At 28.3% G+C, this 23,745-nt stretch overlaps 1 protein-coding gene across 3 annotated transcripts; it reads left to right on the forward strand.

Annotated features, from left to right (window-relative positions):
* Positions 1 to 2,158: 2,158 nt before the first annotated feature.
* On the forward strand, positions 2,159 to 6,366 carry LOC130800198 (uncharacterized). Of its 3 annotated transcripts, none has more exons than XM_057663598.1 (2): positions 2,159 to 3,897; positions 5,791 to 6,366. In XM_057663598.1, the coding sequence occupies exon 1, from the start codon at positions 2,205 to 2,207 to the stop codon at positions 3,888 to 3,890; it is 1,686 nt and encodes a 561-aa protein (XP_057519581.1). In that variant the 5' UTR covers positions 2,159 to 2,204; the 3' UTR covers positions 3,891 to 3,897; positions 5,791 to 6,366. The 3 variants fall into 3 exon arrangements, with proteins under 3 accessions (XP_057519581.1, XP_057519580.1, XP_057519582.1); XM_057663597.1 differs by having other exon boundaries at positions 2,169 to 3,897; positions 4,813 to 6,366; XM_057663599.1 differs by having other exon boundaries at positions 2,169 to 3,897; positions 4,795 to 5,798.
* Positions 6,367 to 23,745: the final 17,379 nt, after the last annotated feature.

A 23,745-nucleotide genomic window follows, 5' to 3' on the forward strand; every position in this document is an offset into this window, starting at 1 on the left:
AAATGAGGAAGAAGAAGAAACTGGAAAAATAAAACGACTTAAGTCGCTGTTAGTAACAGCGACTTAAGTCTTTTAATTTTTTTTTTCCTTCTCTCGCTGTTACTAACAACGACTTATCCAAAGCACTGGTCTGGATGTACGGACGCTTATTTTGGAAAATAAGTTTTCACGGAGCTTATTTTTAGAATTAAGTTGTTAAATAATCTTATTTTTTTCAAATTTTCGTTGTTGCATTAGGGTTTGTAAGACTGCAGATGGCCCGATAAGAATGGTACTAGAAAGCCTTATAGTATAGTAGAGGGTAAGTGAAGTCGAGATAAACCTAAATAAATGTGAATGAGCAAATAAACATTAAATTAAGGGAGTTACACTTTTTTGAGGACCTGACTAAATATAGAAGTAGTCAGAGGGTTCGTATCCGTGTTTTAGACTTTTGAGAATTTTGTCTAGTTTTCCTTTCTTTTTATAGTTTTAGTTGTTTATTTACTTTTGTGCTCCTTATATACAATTGTAAGCTACAAGTGTTTTTTTATGAGTGTTGTGTGTCACTTACCCTTCTTTTTGCAGGAACTTTTCTTTTAGGGGATAAACTGAATGCGCACATTTTTCTTGTTCTTTCCTTGGAGGGGACAAGAGTATGATTTGTCCGCTATCCTCCTAACCCTCCGCGCCCTAACTTGCGTGAAATACTGGGTTGATTAGTTTGACTCTGACTATAAGGGTTTGTAAGGAATTGATGAAAATTGACCCTTCTCTAAATTAAACAATAAATTTTTATTGATGAAAACTGATCTCATAATTTCTCTTAAAATGATATTTATTTCACAAATTCTTGTGTGAGACAACTTCACCGCGAGGCAATCTTCATACACAGGCTAAATAACCCAACTAGTACAATTGTTAAATGTATACTCTTTTACTACATTTGTGTCATATATTAGGATTGAACAAAATTATCTGCTTATCAAAAAATCTGATACTTCGATTCAATATTTGATTTGAATGTTATAATATCTGATTGAATTTTTTTATATATGATTCAAAATTCGATTATTTGAATAACTAATTTTTTTGAATAGTTGGATATCGAATATTCACACATTCTAAGTATATTTGGATTTGGATATATGGAGATAATAATAACTAATAAGCATGAATATTTTTACTTTTTTTGAAAAAAAACATTTTAACCAAATTCGAATGTTGAATATTGATTTTTTTCAATATAGTATTCAATTTTTTAACTTACTCAAGGATATTGAATAACCAATTAAAAAAATCTCAAATCTCAAATTCAGGTATTGAAATTGCAAATTTCAAATATCACATATATGTTATAAATGTTTCTTTTAGATTAAACATCTGACTTTGCTCACCAGTGTAGAATACGATAAGGATTTAATTGTTGAATTACGCTTGTAAGAGATTGTTTCTTACGAGTTACGACTAATTAACAAGAAGCCCCTATGCTTATAATTTGTATTAATTTTACTATTTAATTAATATAAAAAGTGCGTCTCATGGTGAGATCGTATTACCAAAATTTGAATTAATTTTTATTATATAAACATTGTGCAAAACCACCCGTTTTATAGGATAAAGAAGATGGTCCCGACGGACAACCATCCACGGACAATTCAAAGCAAGAAGCATGGAGGTTTTGAATATGTGTAAAGTGCCCAATCGCATTGGGCCTTATAAATTAAAGGCCCTTCAATATTAGTTGATGTTAGTTACACTACCTTAAAATTAGTCTAATTATTTATATTTAGGCACAATAATTATGAAAAAATATCCTTTTGATTCAACCTAATAATCCTATTTAACTTGACATGTTTGCCAATACAATGATTCTATTATCAATAAATCTAATTACGCATAATTAAAAATTATAAAAATTTAAATATTTATAAATTTTTGCATTAAAATAAATCAAAAAGATCCACATAACTATTTTATAAATTATAGATTAAAAATAAAATAAATCAAAAAGAATGTAAAATATATATGAAATTAAAATTAATGTATATTTTTAATCTGTAAATTGAATAACTTCTTTTGAATTTTATTAGTTACTACAAATATTGACATATTGTGAGAAGAAATGTGATTATCTATAACAACAAATAAAAAAAATCGGATGAAGTACAAATTTAGAACCCTATATATCGTTTCTCATTCCTTGTTAAAAACTTTAGGAAATCATGGGTCGCCCCACGTCCACAATTGAAATCCCAAATCATCATAATCGCCGATACTCGCCAGATTCCGACGTATCCGGCGAACAATACCGTCGCAGGCGAAGCCGCAGTCCATCTTATGGCCGCTATTCACCGGAGCATCGTCGCCGCCACCGTTCTATTTCCCTCGATGAAAGAAGAAGTAGCAGAAGGAGTCGTAGTCAGACCCCCGAATACAGAAAACCTGTCAGGGAAAATTACAGGAGGGAGGTAAATGGTAGGGTTCCTGAGAACGAATCGGATGAGGAGTTACGAGGGTTGCCTTATGAAGAGTATCGGAGGTTAAAGAGGCAGAAATTGCGGAAATCGATAAGCGATTGGTTTTGGAATGTTACGCCTAGTCCTCCGCGTACAGAAAACGATGCGTTTTATGATCAGGAAGAGGTTGAAGAAGACGAGGGATTGGAAAAAAGTGGTGAAGTGAGGAGAGAGAATAAATCTAGGTTATATTCGGTCAGTTTGGAATTGGAATCGGAATCGGAAAGCTTGAGTTCTGAATCGCAATCTTCGGAAGATTCTGATCGTAGACGAAGTAGGAGGAGCAAGAAGAGGAGTTCCAGGCGGAAAAAGAGCAAGAAATTGACTGATTCTGAGATTGATGATAGTGAAAGTGAGGAACGAAGGAGGAAGAGGAGTTCGAGAAGGAAATCGACTAAGAAAATGAATGAGTCTGAGGATAGTGATAGTGAAAACGAAGATAGAAGAGTGAAAAAAAGTTCAAGGAGGAAATCAAGTAAGAAATCGGAAGATTCTGAAGATGATGACAGCGATAATACAGAGAGAATTAAGAAGAGTTTGTGGAGGAAATCGAGTAAGAAATCGGATGATTCTGAGGATGATGATAGTGAAAACGAGGGGAGGAAGAAGAAGAGTTCGAGGAGGAAATCGAGTAAGAAATCCGCTGATTCTGAGGATGATGATAGCGAAAACGAGGGGAGGAGGAAAAGAAGGAGCAGGCGTAGAAGAAAGAGGAAGAGTAGAAGTAGCAGAAGAAAGCGAAGGAGAGATAGTGATTCCGAGGAGGAAGATGACAGCCAAAGCGAGGAAGACGAACAAAGATCGAAACAGAAGAGGGCGAGCAGTAAGAAGAGGAAGGGTGATAGTGAAAGTGATGAAAAAGATGAGATGAATGAACTAGATGATGGAAAGATGGTGATGGATGAGGTTGATCCTGAATTGTTGAAGTACAAGGAGATGTTGGAAGCACAAAAGAAAGCTGCGGCATTGATGAACGAGCCGCCTGTAGGGCCGCAGCCATTGCCAAAAGCTGAAGGTCATATTAGTTATGGAGGTGCACTTAGGCCCGGTGAAGGTGATGCTATTGCACAGTATGTTCAACAAGGGAAGCGTATTCCTCGTCGTGGAGAAGTGGGACTTTCTGCTGATGAGATTTCAAAGTTTGAGTCACTTGGGTATGTCATGAGTGGTAGTAGACATCAAAGGATGAATGCAATTCGTATTAGGAAAGAAAATCAAGTTTATAGTGCGGAAGATAAGCGAGCTTTGGCTATGTTTAACTATGAAGAGAAGGCAAAACGTGAGTCTAAGGTTATGACTGATTTGAAGAGGCTCGTGCAGCGTACCATTGGTGAAGATGTTGGTCCTAATCATGATCCTTTTGGTGCCAAGGATGATGGTGGTGATGCTTAAAAGCGATGTATGTTTCTTTGTGGTTTATGTTTTCTTTTATTTTGATTGCAAGATTAAATATTTTTGATGATTCTGTGCTGTTTGTGATTTGCTTACAAGTGATTGGCGCTGTTGTTGATTCGCTGCATCTTGATATTGAACTATAGCTGTTTTTGACTCTTATGATTGTATTTTATAGGGTTGGCTTGTATTGTTTGTTGGAGTTCAATTATATTTAATATGTGTGCCTTCGATTCGAATTAAGCCTTTTAGTTACATGAATGTGATGATTGTTTTTGTTATGCGGTGTTTCTTAGTGTGACCAATTTTCGTGAGTGAAGATATATAGGGATGATTCAAATATTCCCATCAACAATATTTTGTAAAACTAATTGAAATACTTTTCAAACGGTTGCACCAAAATCCCACTATTGGGCTTAAATGCTCTTCAAGTATTCATTAATCTGTGAACTTCAGCTTTATAACTGCAAAATTAGCTAGAAAATTCAATGACCTAGTTGTGGATGACTCTAGTATGCAGATGAATAGGCGTTTGTCAATGCTATGGAGGCTTTCCTTGATTTGCTCTCCCTTTTGAATATGATTCTGTATGGGACACTAGACCCTTTGGTTAGATTTTGAATTTTTCACTCTTTAATTTGTTCATTTTTTTGGAGTATTTTTCTAACTAATTCTCCTTTTTTTTTACTGCCCAAATCGTTCTTGTGTCAGATCTTTGCTTGTTATGATAGAATATTCATTTATATCGAGATTATAATTAATGCATGAACGCAACTAGATTAGTTTGTACTTGGACTTTGGTTTAGCATATACCTATAACTGCTTAGTTTACAAGGAGGTATGGTGATGAAAACATGAATACTACCATGAAAGAGGTTCTCTCTTTCTCACTAATTGTCTCTAGAAATTTTGAATTTTTTAGCCCCCTCATAGTTTGGGAGCAGAGAAGCCGGTGGAACTGCCTGCCCTACATTCCAGGTGCTAGGGTGAATTTGAACTAAGGTACTGAAGAAGACGGAAGAAGTATACGGTCAACCAGTGAGATATTTTCACATCGTTATATTATCTCTCATTACAAGAACCAAGCTAGAGATTAACCAGTCAATGCAGTCAAATTTTCAGGAAAGGTTAGCGAATTGTTTTCTTCAGGCTTCTTGGCTCTACTTCCAAGTGCTTGAATGTGAAGCGTGGTTGACTTTTTTCATGTTTTCTGAAAGTTATGAATGATTTCGAGAGCATAAGATAGGGTCAATCGAAAACACTACATTAGTGCACACATTGTCAACAGTGTTGTTGTTTTTTGGGTTAAGGGTGAAGAAGATCATTCATACTACTGAGAAGGTGTGCTCTTAGCTGAAATTCTTGAGCAGTGGTTTTGTTGGGGGCCTTGTTCCTTTACAGTAGAAATAATTACGCAATCTTGCTACATTAGAAAGATAACTCATCATTATTATCATTATTCTTTAAGGTACGTATGGGTCCATGGGGCTCTTCCTATTCCCAGGATATACTCTATGGCATGAACTCAGGTGATGTTGATCCCGGTACTAATCTTCGGAGATGAGTTCCACACCCTTGTGCTGTTATGCTCTATATTTTTAGTCTCCCACCGTTAAAATTAAGATCTTTTTTTATTTTTTATTGTAGACGTGTAGTCTCCCAATGATTTTCTTGGTTACAGATTAGTAATAGATGGGCCGATGAAAGTATAGTCTTTGCTCTCGATCCATATGTTGTGCAACAAAATATTTTTGAAGTGGATCTAAATGGCAATTAGTTGTATTTAGTTTGTTCTTTTTTGATTTTTCGTCGCTCTTGTAAATTTGATGATGCTTTAAGTATTCTAATTCGTACTTCGTTGTAAATAATTGATTTTTGAAAAAATGTAAAATGGTTGTAGTTTCTGGATCTGTTTCTTTAAAAGCCTACAATGTCTTCAAGGCTCGACAACAGGATTAGATATTCTCTAAAGAGCATCGAAGTCAGTGAAGAAAAAAATAAATCTCCAAGTCTAGTGCACATGCATGTTTTGGTGATCAAGCTCTTGGACATGATACCATTTTCATGAGAATGTATTCATATTAGAAGTTAGTAAAAGAAACATTAGTAAGAAGGGCATTCAAATTCTTGAAGGTAGTAGCAACTAGCAAGGATAAAGGATCATGGTTTTAATGCAACAGCTGATTGTGTTCTCACTAGTGGCATGGATTTCTCGGTTTCCAATCCCTCAAATTCCTTCTAAGTAGAAGCTCGAAATTGAAGTCTTTTAATGATATTACGACAATTGAAGATACATTTTTTTTTCTTTAGAATCTTGATGTGTTTTATTTCACACTTGAGTATTGACTTTTTTTTGTTTGTGTATCGGTTTTGGTTTTAATTTAGTTGGAAATGTATCGATATAGATCCTCTTCTTATTTGCTGCCTTATTATTTTTTCTCGGTTATTTTAAATAGATTAATATTAGACTATCTCACAATTTTCTCCATCTAGCAAAATTAACTATAATAGAAGTATTTTTGTCATTTATAAGTTTTAATTTCTCCCTTCAAATGCCTTATCATTTTCTCTTGATGTCCTTTAAAATAAGGATAATATGAAACTATTTTTACTATTTTTCCCGCTATATTAATTTAGTGCACATTTTCTGTTGAGAGAAAGGAATGAAAGTCATTTACTAAAAGAGAATCTCTTATGCCATATAAGGGCATTTGATCACGATAATTCTTTTCATCTATTTAATTTTTCATATTGATTTACCAGTTAGTCTATCATGCATTAAATTTAATCTAATTTTAAGATAAATTAATAATATCAAATAAAAGGACAAGAAAGAAAAGGATCGCTATTGGTAGTAGTGGGCATTCTACCTAACTAACATGCGAAGCAATCACAATATCTTTCATTTTAACATCAAACTACGCATTTTGGTTAAAAATCATAGTGATACAACAAGGCTAGTTCTATGATTCTCGTTTCGGGTGTGAGGTCTTGAGTTTGATTCTTGAAATACCCCTCAAAATAAATATACCGAAATTTAGTATATTTAGTAATAACGCCAAACACTATCTTTTTGCATTTTAAACCTTTGTGATTAAGGTTTAGAAAATCGAAAAAAAATTCGTTAGAAACAATGTCGGATGAAGACACTGCACCTTACAGTATTTTTTTTCTCTTAATATGTAGAGATTCTCTAATCTATCCTCAAATTCAATAATAATAATAATAATAATAATAATAATAATAATTGGGCCATTGGTTTATTCTTAGTCCACTATAATTCTTCTACTTCATTCATGGACCTCTCTTTTGGGCCTACTTGCCTTACTAATCACAAGCCACCTCCACATATGGGTGTTAGAATTTACGTTAACGTAGCATTTTTTGTGCTTAAAACACCATTTGGCAATTACTCATCTTATTAATTGAACAAAAGTGTTGAATTTGTCAAAAATGTATTTTCTTGGAAATGTTTAGTGAAAAATGTCTTTACAAATATCAAAAATTACCATGAATAATACAATTTTTTGTTAATTTCTCTATAATAGTATTAACTATTGATTAACCATGAATAATACCAACTTAAAGGGGTATTTTCCTAGAAAATCCCTAACATGTTAAAAATTAAACTATAGGTGATTATAAGACAAAAGAAATTAGTATATCAGTTAATCACCAGTTGGTATTATTCTAGAAAAATACTCCTTAAGTTGGTATTATTCATGATTAATCACTAGTTGGTATTACTATAAAAAAAATTAACAAAAGATTGTATTATTCAGAGTAATTTTTTCATACAAATATTATTTTCTATTGTTAATATATAGTTTTGAATATTTAGGATATCTTAAATAATAGTAAGTGTTAGTGTATGTCTCCCCAAAGATTGTTAGATTCACATTTATGTGCCCCTATTATTAAAATAAAAAGTTGCTTTCCATTTTCAAAATATAGTGTGAATGTTTCTATTCACATAACTTTTTTCTTTTTTCTTTTTTTCTTTTTATCCTTCATCTTTGTTAGGGTTCACTTTTTTTTAAATTTCTTTTATTGGATTCTAAGTCAATTTAATGAGATTACTTTACTATATATGAGTACTCTAGAATTAAAGTTAGATATGACTTGCATAATCTATTAATATTAAAGTGTGTAGCATATAATACGAAAAAATAAAAATTAATTTTGTTCAATACAAATATATTAATGCATTTTTGATCCACTTTCTTTTAGTATCTAATGGTAGACCAAGTACAAAATCACCTAGGTGTTGGAGGTGATTTCAATTACCTAATAACAATGCATTATTGTATTGTTGATTCTTTGATGAAATATAATCTATTTTAAGGAGTTATTTAAGACACCATTTAACATATGCGTTCATGTTATTTTGTTGTACTCTTATTTATTTTTAGGAGTCTTCTTATTGTGTTAATTTTTCATCGTCTTTCTAATCTTATAATTAATTTTATTTTAACGATTTAATAATTAGATTTATCCTTAGGTCATCAATTGCCTAAAAAAAGCATGATACAATGTTGTATCTTTAAAATTAAAATTTTAAATTTAAGTTTCATCCATGATTTTTTTTTGGCATAGTAAGCTACCTTATAAATATATAATCCACTTCACCAAAATACTAATAATAATAATATTATTATTATAATAAATTTAAGTTGATTTAATAATATTTTCTTTAACTTGTTGAAAAAGACATGCAAAGACAACAAATGAGAGGGCAAAAGCAACCTAATCGTAAACGCACCAACTTTTATGAAATTGCCATGCGTGATGGGTTAGTTTAAGAGAAGATTACTACTATACCACTTTGTTTACGTGGTCCTTGTTTCCACTAAACCTAGAGAAGTACTTCATATATTATAAAATTAAATAGCTCATTTTATATGAGATCGTTTTATTATAAGACTAGCTTATATAGTAGATTCAATGTATCTGGACCAACCTAAAAGAATTTTTAAAAATATATTGACCTATTATTGATCGTTAAGACAACTATTATTAAAATTATTTGCTAAAATCAATTATTTATGGTTAATTTTTATTAGATAATATATGGCTCAGCATAACCAAAATCAATAAAAAAAAAGTTATTCAAAATAGTTTTTTTGTTTTAGTTTATAATTAGCTTTTTAGCTAATTTAAATATTTTTTTTACTATTTAATCGATCAACAAAGTTAAAATTAGCTAATAGTAATCATTAACAAATAAAAAGTTACTTATACCTCATACTTTATTTAAAGGAATGTATGGAATAATTGCATGGCATAAGATAGTTGATTAATTAGTTGATTAGTTAGACATAGATTAAAACGTTAGTATGATCTCATGATCTTTGGGGGGCATTCCTAGATAATTTAAATTTAAATTAAAAACCTAATATTATTATTGACTCAAACGCTTCTAAATCTAGTTTTTAATTACATAATAGAATGGAGAATGAGAGAGCTAGTTGAAAATTAAAATTATAATCTATTATTTGAAAATTAGATATTTATTATATGAAACGACAATATTCAATTTTCTAAATTAAAACCTCCTAAATCTTAAAACATAATTAATTAAAGTATACTTCTACGAGGGACTAAGAACTTATCTCAATTAGAGAACAATATCATTTTCAGAAAAGATTTTAGGTTCAATTCTTATTTTAACGTTTCGTCTTTTTTCTTAGCGCAACCTGTAATCAATCCCAAAAATCAAAAGCAAAATATTCTAATTTTAACGCTTGATTTATTTTTATTGTTGCTTTTGCAAAATTGTATTATAAATTTCGCTTCTAATATACTTTTATTTATATTTAAAACATAATCATAATACATCTTATTTGTATCATCCTAGTGGAACAAATCATAAAATCAACTCTTAACAGTTAATAACCAATAGTCAATAATACCTTAATTTCTTTTACTTAGATTAGTAATTTTCCTTTGGCACATTTATTACCAAATTTGAAAAATGTTTTTTATTGGGACCTCCAACAACTGCCATAACTACCATGACTTGAAGTCACATGGGGGCATTGCTTTTAATGACCAGAGTCACCAGACTAACAATTATACTCAATTCCTTTTTTTTCTCCTTTCCTTTTCTCTTTATCCTTTATTTGTAATATTTGCTTTTTCATGCAGTTAATGTATTAATTTAATTTTTAATATCTTTAGTTATATATAACAAAAAAATTTAAAAATTTAATATTAATAATTTTTGCAATGAGACGAATCAAATAAGATCTTACTTGTTATGTTTTAACTTATAGATTAAAAACTAATCACAAATTAAAAATAATAAATAAATAGTGCTATTTTTTGATATGTTACTACTAATATAGAACTGAGGAAGTAATATGGTTTGAATATGATGTGCACTCATTTATATTTTACAATTTACATACATGTGGATGTCCTATTTAAATGCAATATTAAAATTTCTACGTTATTCGATATAAGATTTAAATTATCAATATTTTAACTATATACACGTAAAAAATTATAAAATTTAAAATGTTTAAAATCATATTTTGAGATGAATCTTACAAAATTTAATTTGATTTTAGATTTTCGTACAAAAAGATAAGAAAAATAAAGAAAAAGTTAAGCGATAAATAGTATAAAAAGTACAAGTGTTGCATTTAATTATTTTTGCCGTTTTATTTATTTTTTTTTTTTTACATTTTCCATTTGAAATTTTATAAAATGTTCTTCTCATTTGGAATTATTCTATTTTAGTAACCAATAAAAATTCAATAAAATTACTCCACTTTATTACACTCTAGTCTATAGAATTTCCAATGTATTAACTTTATACATAACCAATTAAATTTAATAACTTTATAACACGTACATTTTAATCAATAAAATCTTTATTATTTTACATTATTTTACTCATTTGTCATCTCTCATAGTACCTGATATGTAATATTTATTTATTTTAGTTCTTCTCGAATTTCAAATGGAAAGATATAAAAAATCAAAAGGAATAGAATGAAAGAAAATATTTACGAATGAAAATTTTAAATATTGATATCTTTATTTATGTATACAAAAAATAATAAAAATTTAATATTCAAAAATTATATTTTAATTTGAATCTTACAAGATTTCACGTAAAATATATAATTTCATAAAAAAAAAAAATTAACCCAATATCAAATAACAAAAAATATAAAAAAAAATACAAGTGTTACATTTAATTACTATACAACCTATTTATGAATGAAGAAAATAGTTAATTTTAAATCAAATGTTCCTAAATTGGTTGATTGCAGTGAAAATTTGTCGGTTTATAATGCTCAATTGGCTAGACACATTCGTACTCATCTTCACATGGCTACCTACACCATTCACATGCATTTTTTTACCAAATCATATTATATACTTTATTAATATTCTATCCTTATATAGTTACATGATTTTAGGGTTTAATAAAATATGAACTTAATGTGTCAATTATAACAATTTTAGGGCTTTATGCATGGGCATTTTTGTAACTTTGTCTTACTTGATACTTAATTACAAGAATAATAGATTTTTGTGTCAATTTTTAGCTTAATAACTCTTGAGGCAAAACATTATTTGGCACTAGAACCCTCGCTTCCATAACTCGACACGTCAATTATAATAATTGTTGGCATTTTTGCCACATAAAATTTAGTGACATTAAAAACATGATACTAATTTATATTTTTACTGTAATAATTATTGGTTTTTATTTTAAGTTTTAGTACTATAAAGTGATTTAATGACACTTTATTTGACATTTAGTGATATATGTAATTGTTACTATAACAGTGTCATTTATGAGAAATGTTAATAAATCCTATGTCGCTAAAAACTTTAATATGATTTTTTATTATGCTGATAAAGCTTAAAGAGTTTAATAAATATCTATATATACCATTCGAAATTTAAATATATCTCATTAAAAATATATTATGTTGTAGTTACAATTGTTCCAAAATACCTTATTTGGTAGTACCTATAGTGGTAATTATTTTGTTATTAATGGCTTTTGTTTTCACAATTGTTGATGATATGTAAGGCCTTCAGCCTTCTATGACATTTTTCTTTTCCGCTAAAAACCATAACTAACTATAAAAATTATATTAATTGTTTTGAAGGATAAAAGATTTATTCATTATATTTGTTGCTTAAAGAATGCTTCTTATTTATCCTATGGCCATATCCCATATCCTTTTTTTTCTCTCTCTCGAAATTAGCTTACAAAAAAGTTGGAGATAACTTAATTAAATATTCCCTCGCTCACTCATTAAAATTGCTACTAAAAGAGATTTTTCCTCTCATAATATATGCCTTTTAGTAGAAAATTAAAAAAAAAAAAACAAAAAGATATTTAATTGGTTAGAACTAAGATCATCATTTGATAAAGCTTTCAAGATTTTTTATCTTAGAAAATATATAAGTCAAAACGCAAAAAGCCAATGAAAAAACTATAAAGCGTATTTTTTTGATTTTGCTTAGCACATTGAAAAGTCAGGTACCAAACAAAAGTTTTAGTTATTTGCCTAATTAAAAAGTTAAAAATTTTTTAAAAAAATAAATCAAAAATCATTTACCAAAAACAATCGGAAAATATATTAGTTGCCTAACTTTTAGGCAATTTAATAAACTTTTTCTTAACGAAACAGTGTTGTAATTAATTAAATTGAAGCCGACGGTGTGCTTCTATACATATCCCATACCAAAATATTTTCTTCTTCATTGGACCAACAAATTAGGCAAAATTAGATTTTCATGTCACAATCAAAGAATATATTTAATTTCATACATCTAATTTGTCCTTAAATATATGGTATGTTTTTCTTTGCTTAGGATAACAACTTTTCTTTGAGTTAGGTCTTATGTCATCTTAGATTATGATCTTTCAATGCATATATATATATATATATATATATATATATATATATATATATATATATATATATATATATATATATATATATTAACACGTGCAATGGTTTTATTGCATATATGTCTATTACATGTAGCGACGGATTCAGATGTCTACTATTGTCCGTACGTAAAGACATCAAATTTAACAGCCTTATCATCTTTAATATGATATATGGAGTATTAAAATAGATTTTTATTTTTGTATTTATTAAACGTTATTCGACACAACTAAGTTTTTTCGTAGAACCAGCATTGACTAGATGTTCAGAATTTATTAACAAATTCCATTCAATTAAGAAGAATAATGTCACACTTTTTAATTTCATATCCATCAATTTGGAATAAAGATTTAATGAACTTTTATGTCGATCCTTAATTGGAATTAAATATTGGCCCTACTTTGATTTATTCTAAAGGTCAATTTCATCTTATCTAAGAGAATTCTTGAGAAAATTTGAAGAAATCTTAGCTCCACTTTTGTAAGCATGTCCACATGCATGGTTGTGACAATGAAGTGAAATGATGACTACAATATATAGAAAAATGTTAAAAGAAGTTTGAATGGTTATGAATATGAATTTATTTACTTAAGAAAAATTAATGTCTAAACAAATATTTATATTTTTTTCTGTTTTAAAGATATGTTTTATCCTTTTACTCGTAATATAAATTTATTATTTAATTAAACTGGAAAATATATTTAAGATGAAAATAACATATTGATATGCAGTGATTTTGATCTCATATTTTATTACTCTATCGGTTTCATGTTGTTTGTTAAACTTTAACTAAAAGTATAAGAGTTTTTTTTATCAAATGTAACAAACAATATGAAATGGATGGGATATTAATTCTTTTAGCAAAATTAAGTTTTATTAATTATCAATACTTTTTTCATTAATTGTTCAATACATTTTTGTTTAGTTGATTCTACTTAATATTTTCTAATATATTAGAGTACAAACCCTTGAACAATCAAAAGGACTAAGTGGGGGAAATTATGTATTGAAAACCACATGCATGACCTGCCTAGAAATACATGGGGTGTTTGGCAGAAGAGGTTTATAGGGGATGGGAATGTAATTAATTTTTTTTTTTTAAAAAAAAAATTATTTTAGTTACAGTCTTTTTACTTGGAATTTAATTGACTGTGCATAATTTTCGTATTCTCTTATTTGAGGAAGTCCAAATATAATCTGTCCACTAGCTATCTTTTATCCTTAAACCCTGACCGATGACCATGATCATTACTGAAAACGTTTGCCATAACCGTTACAATGTTAAGAACAATACAAACAACAATGAACAAAACAATGTTTGACAATGTAAGCTAATTAAAAGGACACAAGGATTTAAGGAGGTTCACCCAATGATGGCTACGTCCTCCGTATGTGTAGATCTGTTTATATTATATCAAGAAAAAGTATAAACAACACTTCTTAAAGAAGAATTACAATTGAGTAAGAGATAAAAACAATAGGCTATGTGTTTGGCTTAGGGGTTGTGTTTGATGTGTTTGATGTGTGAGTATAAGAGCCCTATATATAGTACTAGATACTAGAATATCAATAGCTCACTTGAATATATAGTTAATATTGAGTAATGAATAATATGAAATAACTCCAAGAACTTGAAAGGTCGAAAACTAGCATCCCATGCATATCAGAAGATCCCCTCGACCGAAACAGGGAGCTCACTCGGTCGAGCGAGGATCAACAGCATTCTGGAGCATTCTGTCTGGCCGCTCGACCTACCAAAATGACTCGCTCGGTCGAGCGGGTAGGTCGAGCGATCTTTCTGATCCTTCTGTCAGAATTCGATCGAGCTACCATAAATCAAGTCCCTTCTTCTTCTTCATTAATCTTCATTAACACCCATAATTCATCATGAATACTCACCACATAATTACATCCATTTACATTCCACAAACCAAGAGTCACACACATGATTATACACATTAACTTGTGCACTCAAATCACATATACCATTCATAACAATTACCATGATGATCAACAAAAGTCTCTTGTTTGGTCAAGGAAATGGGAATGTTTTGTCTATCGATCCCATCAATCTATATCTTGGGAAAATAGTGAACTTTAAATATTATTTTAATTATAATTAGAGAATAAGATAACGTATAATACCCTTTATTAAAGAGTAACTTTATTTTTATTGACAAAATCTCAACTTATTATTATTCCATTCTTATGCCATTCAAGGAACGAGCTATATTTCATCTTATGCTTACGCTCGGCTCAATCCTCATCTCTAGTCTAACCAAAAAATCTACCAAATTCCGTTTCCACTTGTCAAAACCTTTTCCAAATCTTCAAAATAATGCTATTATTGTGACAAAATATAAATATATAATGCATAATGGATGTAACCAAATATAATATACTAGCGTAGAAACTCGTGCCATATACGATTTTTTTAGCATCGACTTTCAACATATACAAACTCTACCATATGATATTATGATATTCTAAATAATAAAGGCAGAGATACTATACAGTAGAAACACTCAATTTTAACTCTGTAATTTTGGAAATTGTCAACAATATAATATGTACTATAGTATAATCTCTAATTTACTCAACTTAACTATTAATAAATATTAATCAAAGATACTTTAATGATAGATAGATTGGTTAAAATCAAATGTCATTTCATTTTTCTTAATCAATAAATGAGTTTTCATTTGACAAACTCTTTAACTGTGAAATTTGGAATCTTTCAAGCTTTTAAGTATAATGTATGATTTGATATGATAAAATCTTTAATACTTAAAATCATAATTAATATAATAAAATTTTATAAATATCACACAGTTACATTTTAACCTGTAAAAATATTCCATTTGAACAAAACTCTATAAAATTACCATGTGGAATTTTCGGTTCTTTTATATTTTTTGTATGATTATACTTTTCAAGTTTTTATCATATATAGAATGAATTTTTTCCATTTGTTTTCTACTTAATTTCTTTCATGAAACACCATTGTCCACTAAATAACATAAGAATATAGGACTATAAACGATACTATATGATATGATTATGGTATCATATTATCTATATCTTTATCTTTGTGTCTTCTTCCTTCTCTTATTGTAGTAGAAAGATCTCCTTCGTTTTCATTTTGATATGTTGATTGTTTGAGAGTTTGTCCAAGTTTTTTTATTACAAAAATAAACAAATATCACTGCGTTTTCCTTTGTTTGCCGACATTTTCATCCCCACTGCATTTTCTTGTTGGGCCTTGACAAGGTCATCATTGTTGAAGTCCCTATGGTCTATATTTACTTATCAAAATAATTTTTAAAATTATTTAACTAACTGAAAAGCTGATTTTTAAGACAAAATAAATACTTTTATTGGTTTTTATTAGTTGCTATAGAAAGTAACATCTTGTGAAAACAAATATCACTACCTTTAGCTACGTACTACTTATAAAAATCAGAGGAAGTAAATAACTTGATTGCTTATATATATTTGACTTGTTGGTCCCGCTTTTTCTGTGATAATATACTAACATCCAATACATAAAATTATCAAACATATACTTAAACAGTTAGCTTATCAAGCTAATTTAAAAGCAATATTTTTATTAGTAAAAAAAGCCAACTAAACAATCAAAAACCATTTGTCAAACAACCCATTATCATGTTATAAAGTTTTGAAATTATTATTTTTATATGTTCTTGCTTGAGGAGACTAGCTACCAAATGAAACGTACTCCTATTCGAAAAGAATATTCCATACTATCAATAAAATATGTTCTCTATACTTTATCCATGTGTCATATGATCATACTAGCTAAAGGACGTAAATCTAAGAAGACACTTGTATACTTATGAGCCATCTATGTATATATATTGCCATATTGGTGTTTTCCTTGTGCTTGTGATTTGGCTCAATTTTATGCAATCTTTTTTGACAAGAAAGAACGTACCAAGTTAATGTGGCACTTAACTAAAGGTTGATGTCCCAAATTATAATGTTGAATCTTGTATTATGGAAAGAAAGATAATGGCCGGGGATGACAAGAACGTGTTGTTGGAATCATCATATCTCTCCATCACAACATTAGAAAAGATTGATAAACTTTTTCCATTTAGAATGTTAGATGATGTATCATTATCTTGATCCTTTGTGGGTTTGAATAATACCTACTTTTCATGTGGAATGTCTAGCAAGCTTATATAGAAAATTTTGAGTTTCAAAGATGAGAAATTATGTTTGTGCCCGTTTAAATGAGTTAGATAATAAAACAGATTCTTTTGATTAAAAATTGTGTAAAATATTATATTGAAAAATTATAGTCGATTTGGTTCAATTTAAACCCTATAATTGTATCGTGAGTATTGCAGTTCTTTGTGTTTTGTTTCCCCAGATTAATAGTTTCATTTGCTCTTTTCATTTCTTTACAATAAGAACTATAGTTTCTTTACCCAAATCAAAATTTAGACTCTTACACTAGATCCTAGTGAAAATTGCGATATAATTGTTTTCAAAAATCACTCGTAATAGGGGTGAAGTAAATATACACAATATTTTTTGAAAATCTATATGCGATATGTAATATATATTTAAAATTTTAGGACCTAAAACACAATTATTAAGCTATAGCAAAAGTAGAGTAAACTAAAACAAACTACTTCTAGTATTTAAGACCTTTTAATTTCGGAAACCTTATACAATTAAACATCTTGCACATGTCTATAACCTCAGGTATTAAGAGGTAATTATTACATTTCTATAGCATAATGTCACCTAATTAATTAAAGTATCAAAGACAAGGAAGAAAAACAAGAAATCCATTGAATTCAAGAGGTCAATTTATCCACCAAAGACTTCCAATAAGTTAGTTAGATCTATTAGATACCTAGTCAAATACATGTGAGTTTGATGATAACATCTTACACAAACATGACTAGACTCAACTTATATTAGGTTATATTTTGGTAGACTTCTTATGTAATGAAATAAATGTTTGAATCTTATAACATAGAAACTTCAACTACACGCATTTTATACGTGGCTTGTTTTTCCCGCTAAATATATTGATCTTGGATTAATTATTTTTCTTATTATCATCATTATCATCATCATCGTACTCTCTGTATTCAAGTATGCTCATACTCATTGATTTAGTATTGAGCTAAAACCTAACACTTACTGATCAAAAATATTTTAGTCTATATCATGTAAAGTATAATTTAATTAGGCTAGAGAATATCTAGACTATAATGACCTGCATTTTTTTATTAAAAACTTATTAATATTTAATTAGTTATACAATATATAACACAAAAAGATCTGAATTTTATTTTTTAACAAAACCCCCCTGAAAATTAGCTAAAAGCTAACTCACCAACCTATTACGTAAACAGCGAGCTACACTCATGATCGAGTTCTCAAGTTAGAGTGTGAAGTGTGGCAAAGTTCAATTTAAAGTTTTAAAGTAAGTATAAATAAATAATATCTTGATTGAGTTCTCAAGTTATATTTTTTATATTTAAAAATATTAAATAGTTATTATGTTTCTGATTGTACAACACAAAAACATTTAATGTGGGAATAAAATTTACCCATATAATAAAAAAACATTAAATAAATATTATAATCTTAATTTTAATTACTTTCTAAAGGTCGCAATCTTTTGTAAGGAACAAAAGAAATATTAATATTATTATAAAGGACAACAATCAGGATAAGCTAAATCTTGACATAATTATAAGCAGATTTTATGAAGATAAAACAAATTGGGCAACGTAATGCATGATCATTTTCAGCTTTACTTATTTACTACTTCATTAATTAATTGTGTCTCACTTTCACTCTCAAGTTTGAAAAAGCTTTTATTAAAGTATTACAATATAAAATCACTTTTGATATTAAACCCATTTTATTTTGAAGATTAGATTTGAAATATTTCATACATAAAGCAAAAATTTAAATATGATTTCTCATAAATATTAAAAATTTAAAGTATATTCATGTGACATCTTATCATATTTGTTTCGATATATATAATTTTAATGTATAAATTTTACAAAATTTTTATATATTTAATGATGATTAAAAATTGCAAAAAAGTCAAATGGAACTAATATAACGAAACAAATGCAATAATACATTTAATTGTCACCATTAAACATAGAAGAGTAAAATACACAATTTTTTAAATCCTATTTATTTTATATTTTTTTTAGTTAATTTTGACGTCTAAGAACAAATAATTAAAGTAGACAAATTAATAATAATTTAAACTAATATCGATCAATATTTATAATTCTATATAATCGTAAACCTTGAATATATTCAAAGTCACTCTACTATTAAACTCAAACCAATTTCAAACAAATCACTAATAAGCCCAAGTAGCTCCCGCTCACGTGTACATCCAAATAATAATAATAAAAAAATTCTATTTACAAAAATTAGTCGGCAACGGTTAGGCCGTACAACTAAAAGGGTCAACCGTCAGGCGCTAAACCATTGCGAAAAGAACACGTAGCACTAGCGTGACAACTAACAATAACGGACAATAACGGTTGGGGCCACGATGTTCGTTAGGGTATCACCTTGACCTTTTTCCCTTGTTTTACTCCCGTGATATTTGGAAATTATTTCCTCACTCCCAATAATTATTAATTTTCCACTATTAATTTTAATAGTTTGTCCTGTATGTGACCGTCTTATGTTTATATAGTAGTCCATTTCTTTCTTTGATTACTTGATCGTTTTAAGGTTATAAGTATCACTCTAAAACTATAAAAAATGATAATTTTAAAATTAAAAGTGATCAATTTAACGTTATAAATAATCACTTTAAAATTGAAAGTATGTATTGAGCCAGCATAATAGAGATGTTCTCACCATGAAACCGTCTCATTTAAGAATTAGTGTAATTTTAAATAGGGGATGTATAAGTAAATAACAATTATTTAAGAAAGTAATAAATCACACTTATGTGTCCCTATTTTATAGGCAGTCAGTCTCCTAAGAAACCGTCTCTCTGAGAGACGTCTTTCAGGCCAGTTAATTAAAGCTTAATGCTTACTCTTACTCTATATTTTCTTTTATATTCCTACTCAATCAGAGATGGTCTCTCATAAAAATTTGTGTTTTATAGGAGGTCTTTTGTAATTTTTATTTCATTTTTCCCTATTTTATTTATTTTAATATTATTTGTTTTGTCATTTTGTGGTTATTTACAGATAACTATTATTGTTTAGGATTTTCTATTTTAATTAAAGCTAATCAAAACTATGGAGTACTCAATTTGACTCAGAAAAACTTTAATAGTTTCTTTATTCTGAAATACTTGCTACATCAAGGTTATTTTTACTATTTATTGTTTATGTTTACATTATATATTGCGTATAATTTGTAAGAGAAAAAATAGTCAAGTGAAATCTTATTTGAATCGTTTAGTCGCATACTTTTATAATATTAACATTTTATAATTTTGGATATGCATAGTTCAATATATAAATGATTAAAATAACACATTAATTATAATATAACAAGTATAATGAAACGGATCAAGTATATTTGAGTTAAATAGTACTATTATTGTAATTGAACATAAAAACTATTATAAAACCAGGGAATACCTTTGTCGGTTTGTCCTCTACTCTCCATGGTGGATACAGTGGTAGACTCACAAAAAAAAAGTCAACTTGGTGAACAAATTAAACAAAAAAAATATAAATTAATTAGCCTAAACTCCTTTCCTTTCTTATTAATTTTTTCAATTAGAATTTAGAACCATTAAATATTAGTGTCATACTTTAACTACAAATTCTAATCAATTTATAAAATAGGATCTTTTTTATAATTCGCCTTATATTGTATTTTTTGAATATCAATATTTTGTAATTTTCAGAAATTTTCAATTAAAATTATTTAACTTTTAAGTCTATATTGAAATCTAAAAAAAAAAATTAAATTAATAAATGAAAATAAAAGATGTATTTTTCGATAACATAATTAAGATTGATTGTAATCAAATAAGTAAGGCCAACCTTTTCTAAAAAAAAAAAAAAAAAAAAAAACTATTTTCCCATTAACGGCACATCAAATTCCTACAAGAAAATTAAGGTGATTGTAAATGACACACCATATATACTTTCGAACCAAAATTTCATAACGTTTAGCTAACTAATTATAATAAAGTAAATAACATAATATGGCCAATATTAAAAATCTGAATCAGATCCCAGTCATATGAATTTATATAACCAAATTCTTCATTTATACTCTTGTTCATTAAATTTGTTTTATAGTCGAATGGTAACGATAAAAAAAAAGAAGTAAAAATGTGATATTTTATGAAAAAATAAGAGAATTAGATGATTAAGATGGCAGAAAAGTTAAATGTATAAACGAGAATTAAAAAAAGACTGTGCTACATGGCTAAAAGTATAAACTAAGTAAATTTGATAGGACGTATTGAAAAAGAAAGTAGAACAAATTTCGTAAAACAGAAGGAGTAACATGTAAAAAATAATTTATTAATGTAAGATTTGTTTAAGATAATCCCCTACATTCAAAGGATTTGTTCTTCACTACTTTTATATATTAACTTATATTGCAATATTTCGATAATTTTGTTTAATTCTTGTAGCCAAATATTTTCACGAAAATTAATTTGTAAATTAAGTAGTAGGAGTCGCTCCTCAATTCTTTAAAGTAATATTATGGTCACATATATAATAAGCTTTTCAACATTCATTTATGAAAAATTAAATTGATGCATTGATAGTGTAAAAACATAAGTAATGTAAGTACTATAATAATACTAATAAATACATGAAAATGCTCGATTATACTATTTGATGAATATTAAAATTATCTAATTTTTGGAAATATTATGTAATTATTGAAATCAGTTAAAGTACTTCTAAAGAAAAAAGGATACTCAAACATAATTGAAAAGGGACAAAAGGAATACTAATCAATGAGAAGAATACTCTACATGTGACATAATCTTCTACAAATGATGTGGTTAGGTGTACTTAATTATTAAAAACCCACAAATCTTGTTGTGTCAATTTATGTCATCTATTTAAAATCAAATGAATTCTTAGTATAACTTAGCGTACCATGATTTAGTTTGCACAAATTTTTATAAATGAGACGGTCTCACGGTGAAATTATTTTTATTGGGCTGATATATGTATATTTAGTCTATCAAAGTGATTAATTATAATTTTAAAGTAATTAAAATAGAGAAATGGACTAATTATATAAGTCTATCTCATAATAAGACAGTCTCATACAAAGACGAGCTAGTTTAATTTAATAATACTAATTAATTTATATCAACATATATATTCATGTTGTATGTCTCCTTACTTTACATCACCTGCATGTTCTTAATAAGTAGTTAAGTGTAGTAGTGTTGATATGAAATTTGAACTACAATTCATAAACAAACAATTATTATGAAATCTTATTAGCTAAGAACATTTAACAATTTTATTACTCTCTTAATTGGCACATCAACGTTGAGATTTAAGCAACTTTTCTTTTACTTTTAACTCAGTCATACGAAAGATGTTCGGTCTAGGAGTGTAGATGCAACATATTAGATGTTCTCATATGCACGATTTAAAATATTCTACTTGAAAAAAAAGTGGATCAAATGAGATTTTAAAGTAACTTGTGATCGACTTTTTTCACTTTGACTTCCGATATTATATTATAGAGGAAACCAAACCCAACCACTACGATATGATGAATACTCTAACAAATAAAGAAGTTTAATTAAAACGACATATTGGAAAGTAAAAAAAAAACCGAATAAAAACAAATTCTAAATTCAAAGGTATTGAGGGAGTCCGGAAGAGGTGTTCAAACAGACTCGATGACCCGATATTCACTCGACCTTGTAACTGAACCCGATTTAAACCGACTTAAAAATGAATTTGCAATTATGTAAAAACTAATGTGGACACAAAATCCAATTATGAATCGACCCAAAACAACGATTTCAAATTAAACCGATGACCCGAATGAACACCTCTATAGATGAAATTGGTGCAATTATATTGCAGCATTATGAGAGCTGATGCAGCATACAATCATGTCCGACACAGCATATTAAACTCTACAATCGTGGCTGACAATGCTACATCAGTCTTTGTACTTGGCCTAATTTAACCCTAAACTCACCGACCTTAATGCACTTACTCATCTTCCTCCCTGCACCTTACACTTGTTCACACTGCTGTGACTTTAGGTTGTACTATTGAACAAGTTTCTAGGTTTATGGACTAGTGTGTTTGTTTCATTCTAGGGGTACTACTATACCTTAATTAGCAGCTCAATTGAGCTGAATTTATTGTCAACATTAGTATATAATTAGAAAAATATAAGGTGCACATGCTTCATAATAAGCCAAAGAGATGCCATCTCGAAACAATAAAATGCGTACACCATCTTTAATATATCGATATGAGATAAATCATTCCAAAAATATCCTTACTTGGGTTTGCTTGGAATTTGAATGTTGGCCGAATCTGTTAGCTGAAACTATTGGTTGGTTTGACCATTTGTAAGTATTGATTAATTTGTTAATTGTTAAGTAAGTTGTTATAGAGATATTTTGTAAATAAAAATTATTTGTTGGTTGTTTATCAGAGAAAAAATTGTTAAAAAACTCAAAAGTCAATAAATTGCTTTTGGTTTTGGTATAAAAGTCATTTATCGAACACTTCTTTCACTGTTTAACTGACCAAAAGATAAAATCCAAAAATCAAAGTTTTATTTTGTTTTGTTATGATTTAAGTTGTTCAAATATAAATGAAATGATCCGATATTCATTTGACCTTATAATCGAATCTGACTTGATCCAACTTTAAAATGAATTTAAAATTATATAAAAATTAATATAGAGACAAAACCTGATTTTG

Source organism: Amaranthus tricolor, chromosome 14, assembly GCF_026212465.1.
Source record: "Amaranthus tricolor cultivar Red isolate AtriRed21 chromosome 14, ASM2621246v1, whole genome shotgun sequence".
Taxonomy (NCBI): domain Eukaryota; kingdom Viridiplantae; phylum Streptophyta; class Magnoliopsida; order Caryophyllales; family Amaranthaceae; genus Amaranthus; species Amaranthus tricolor.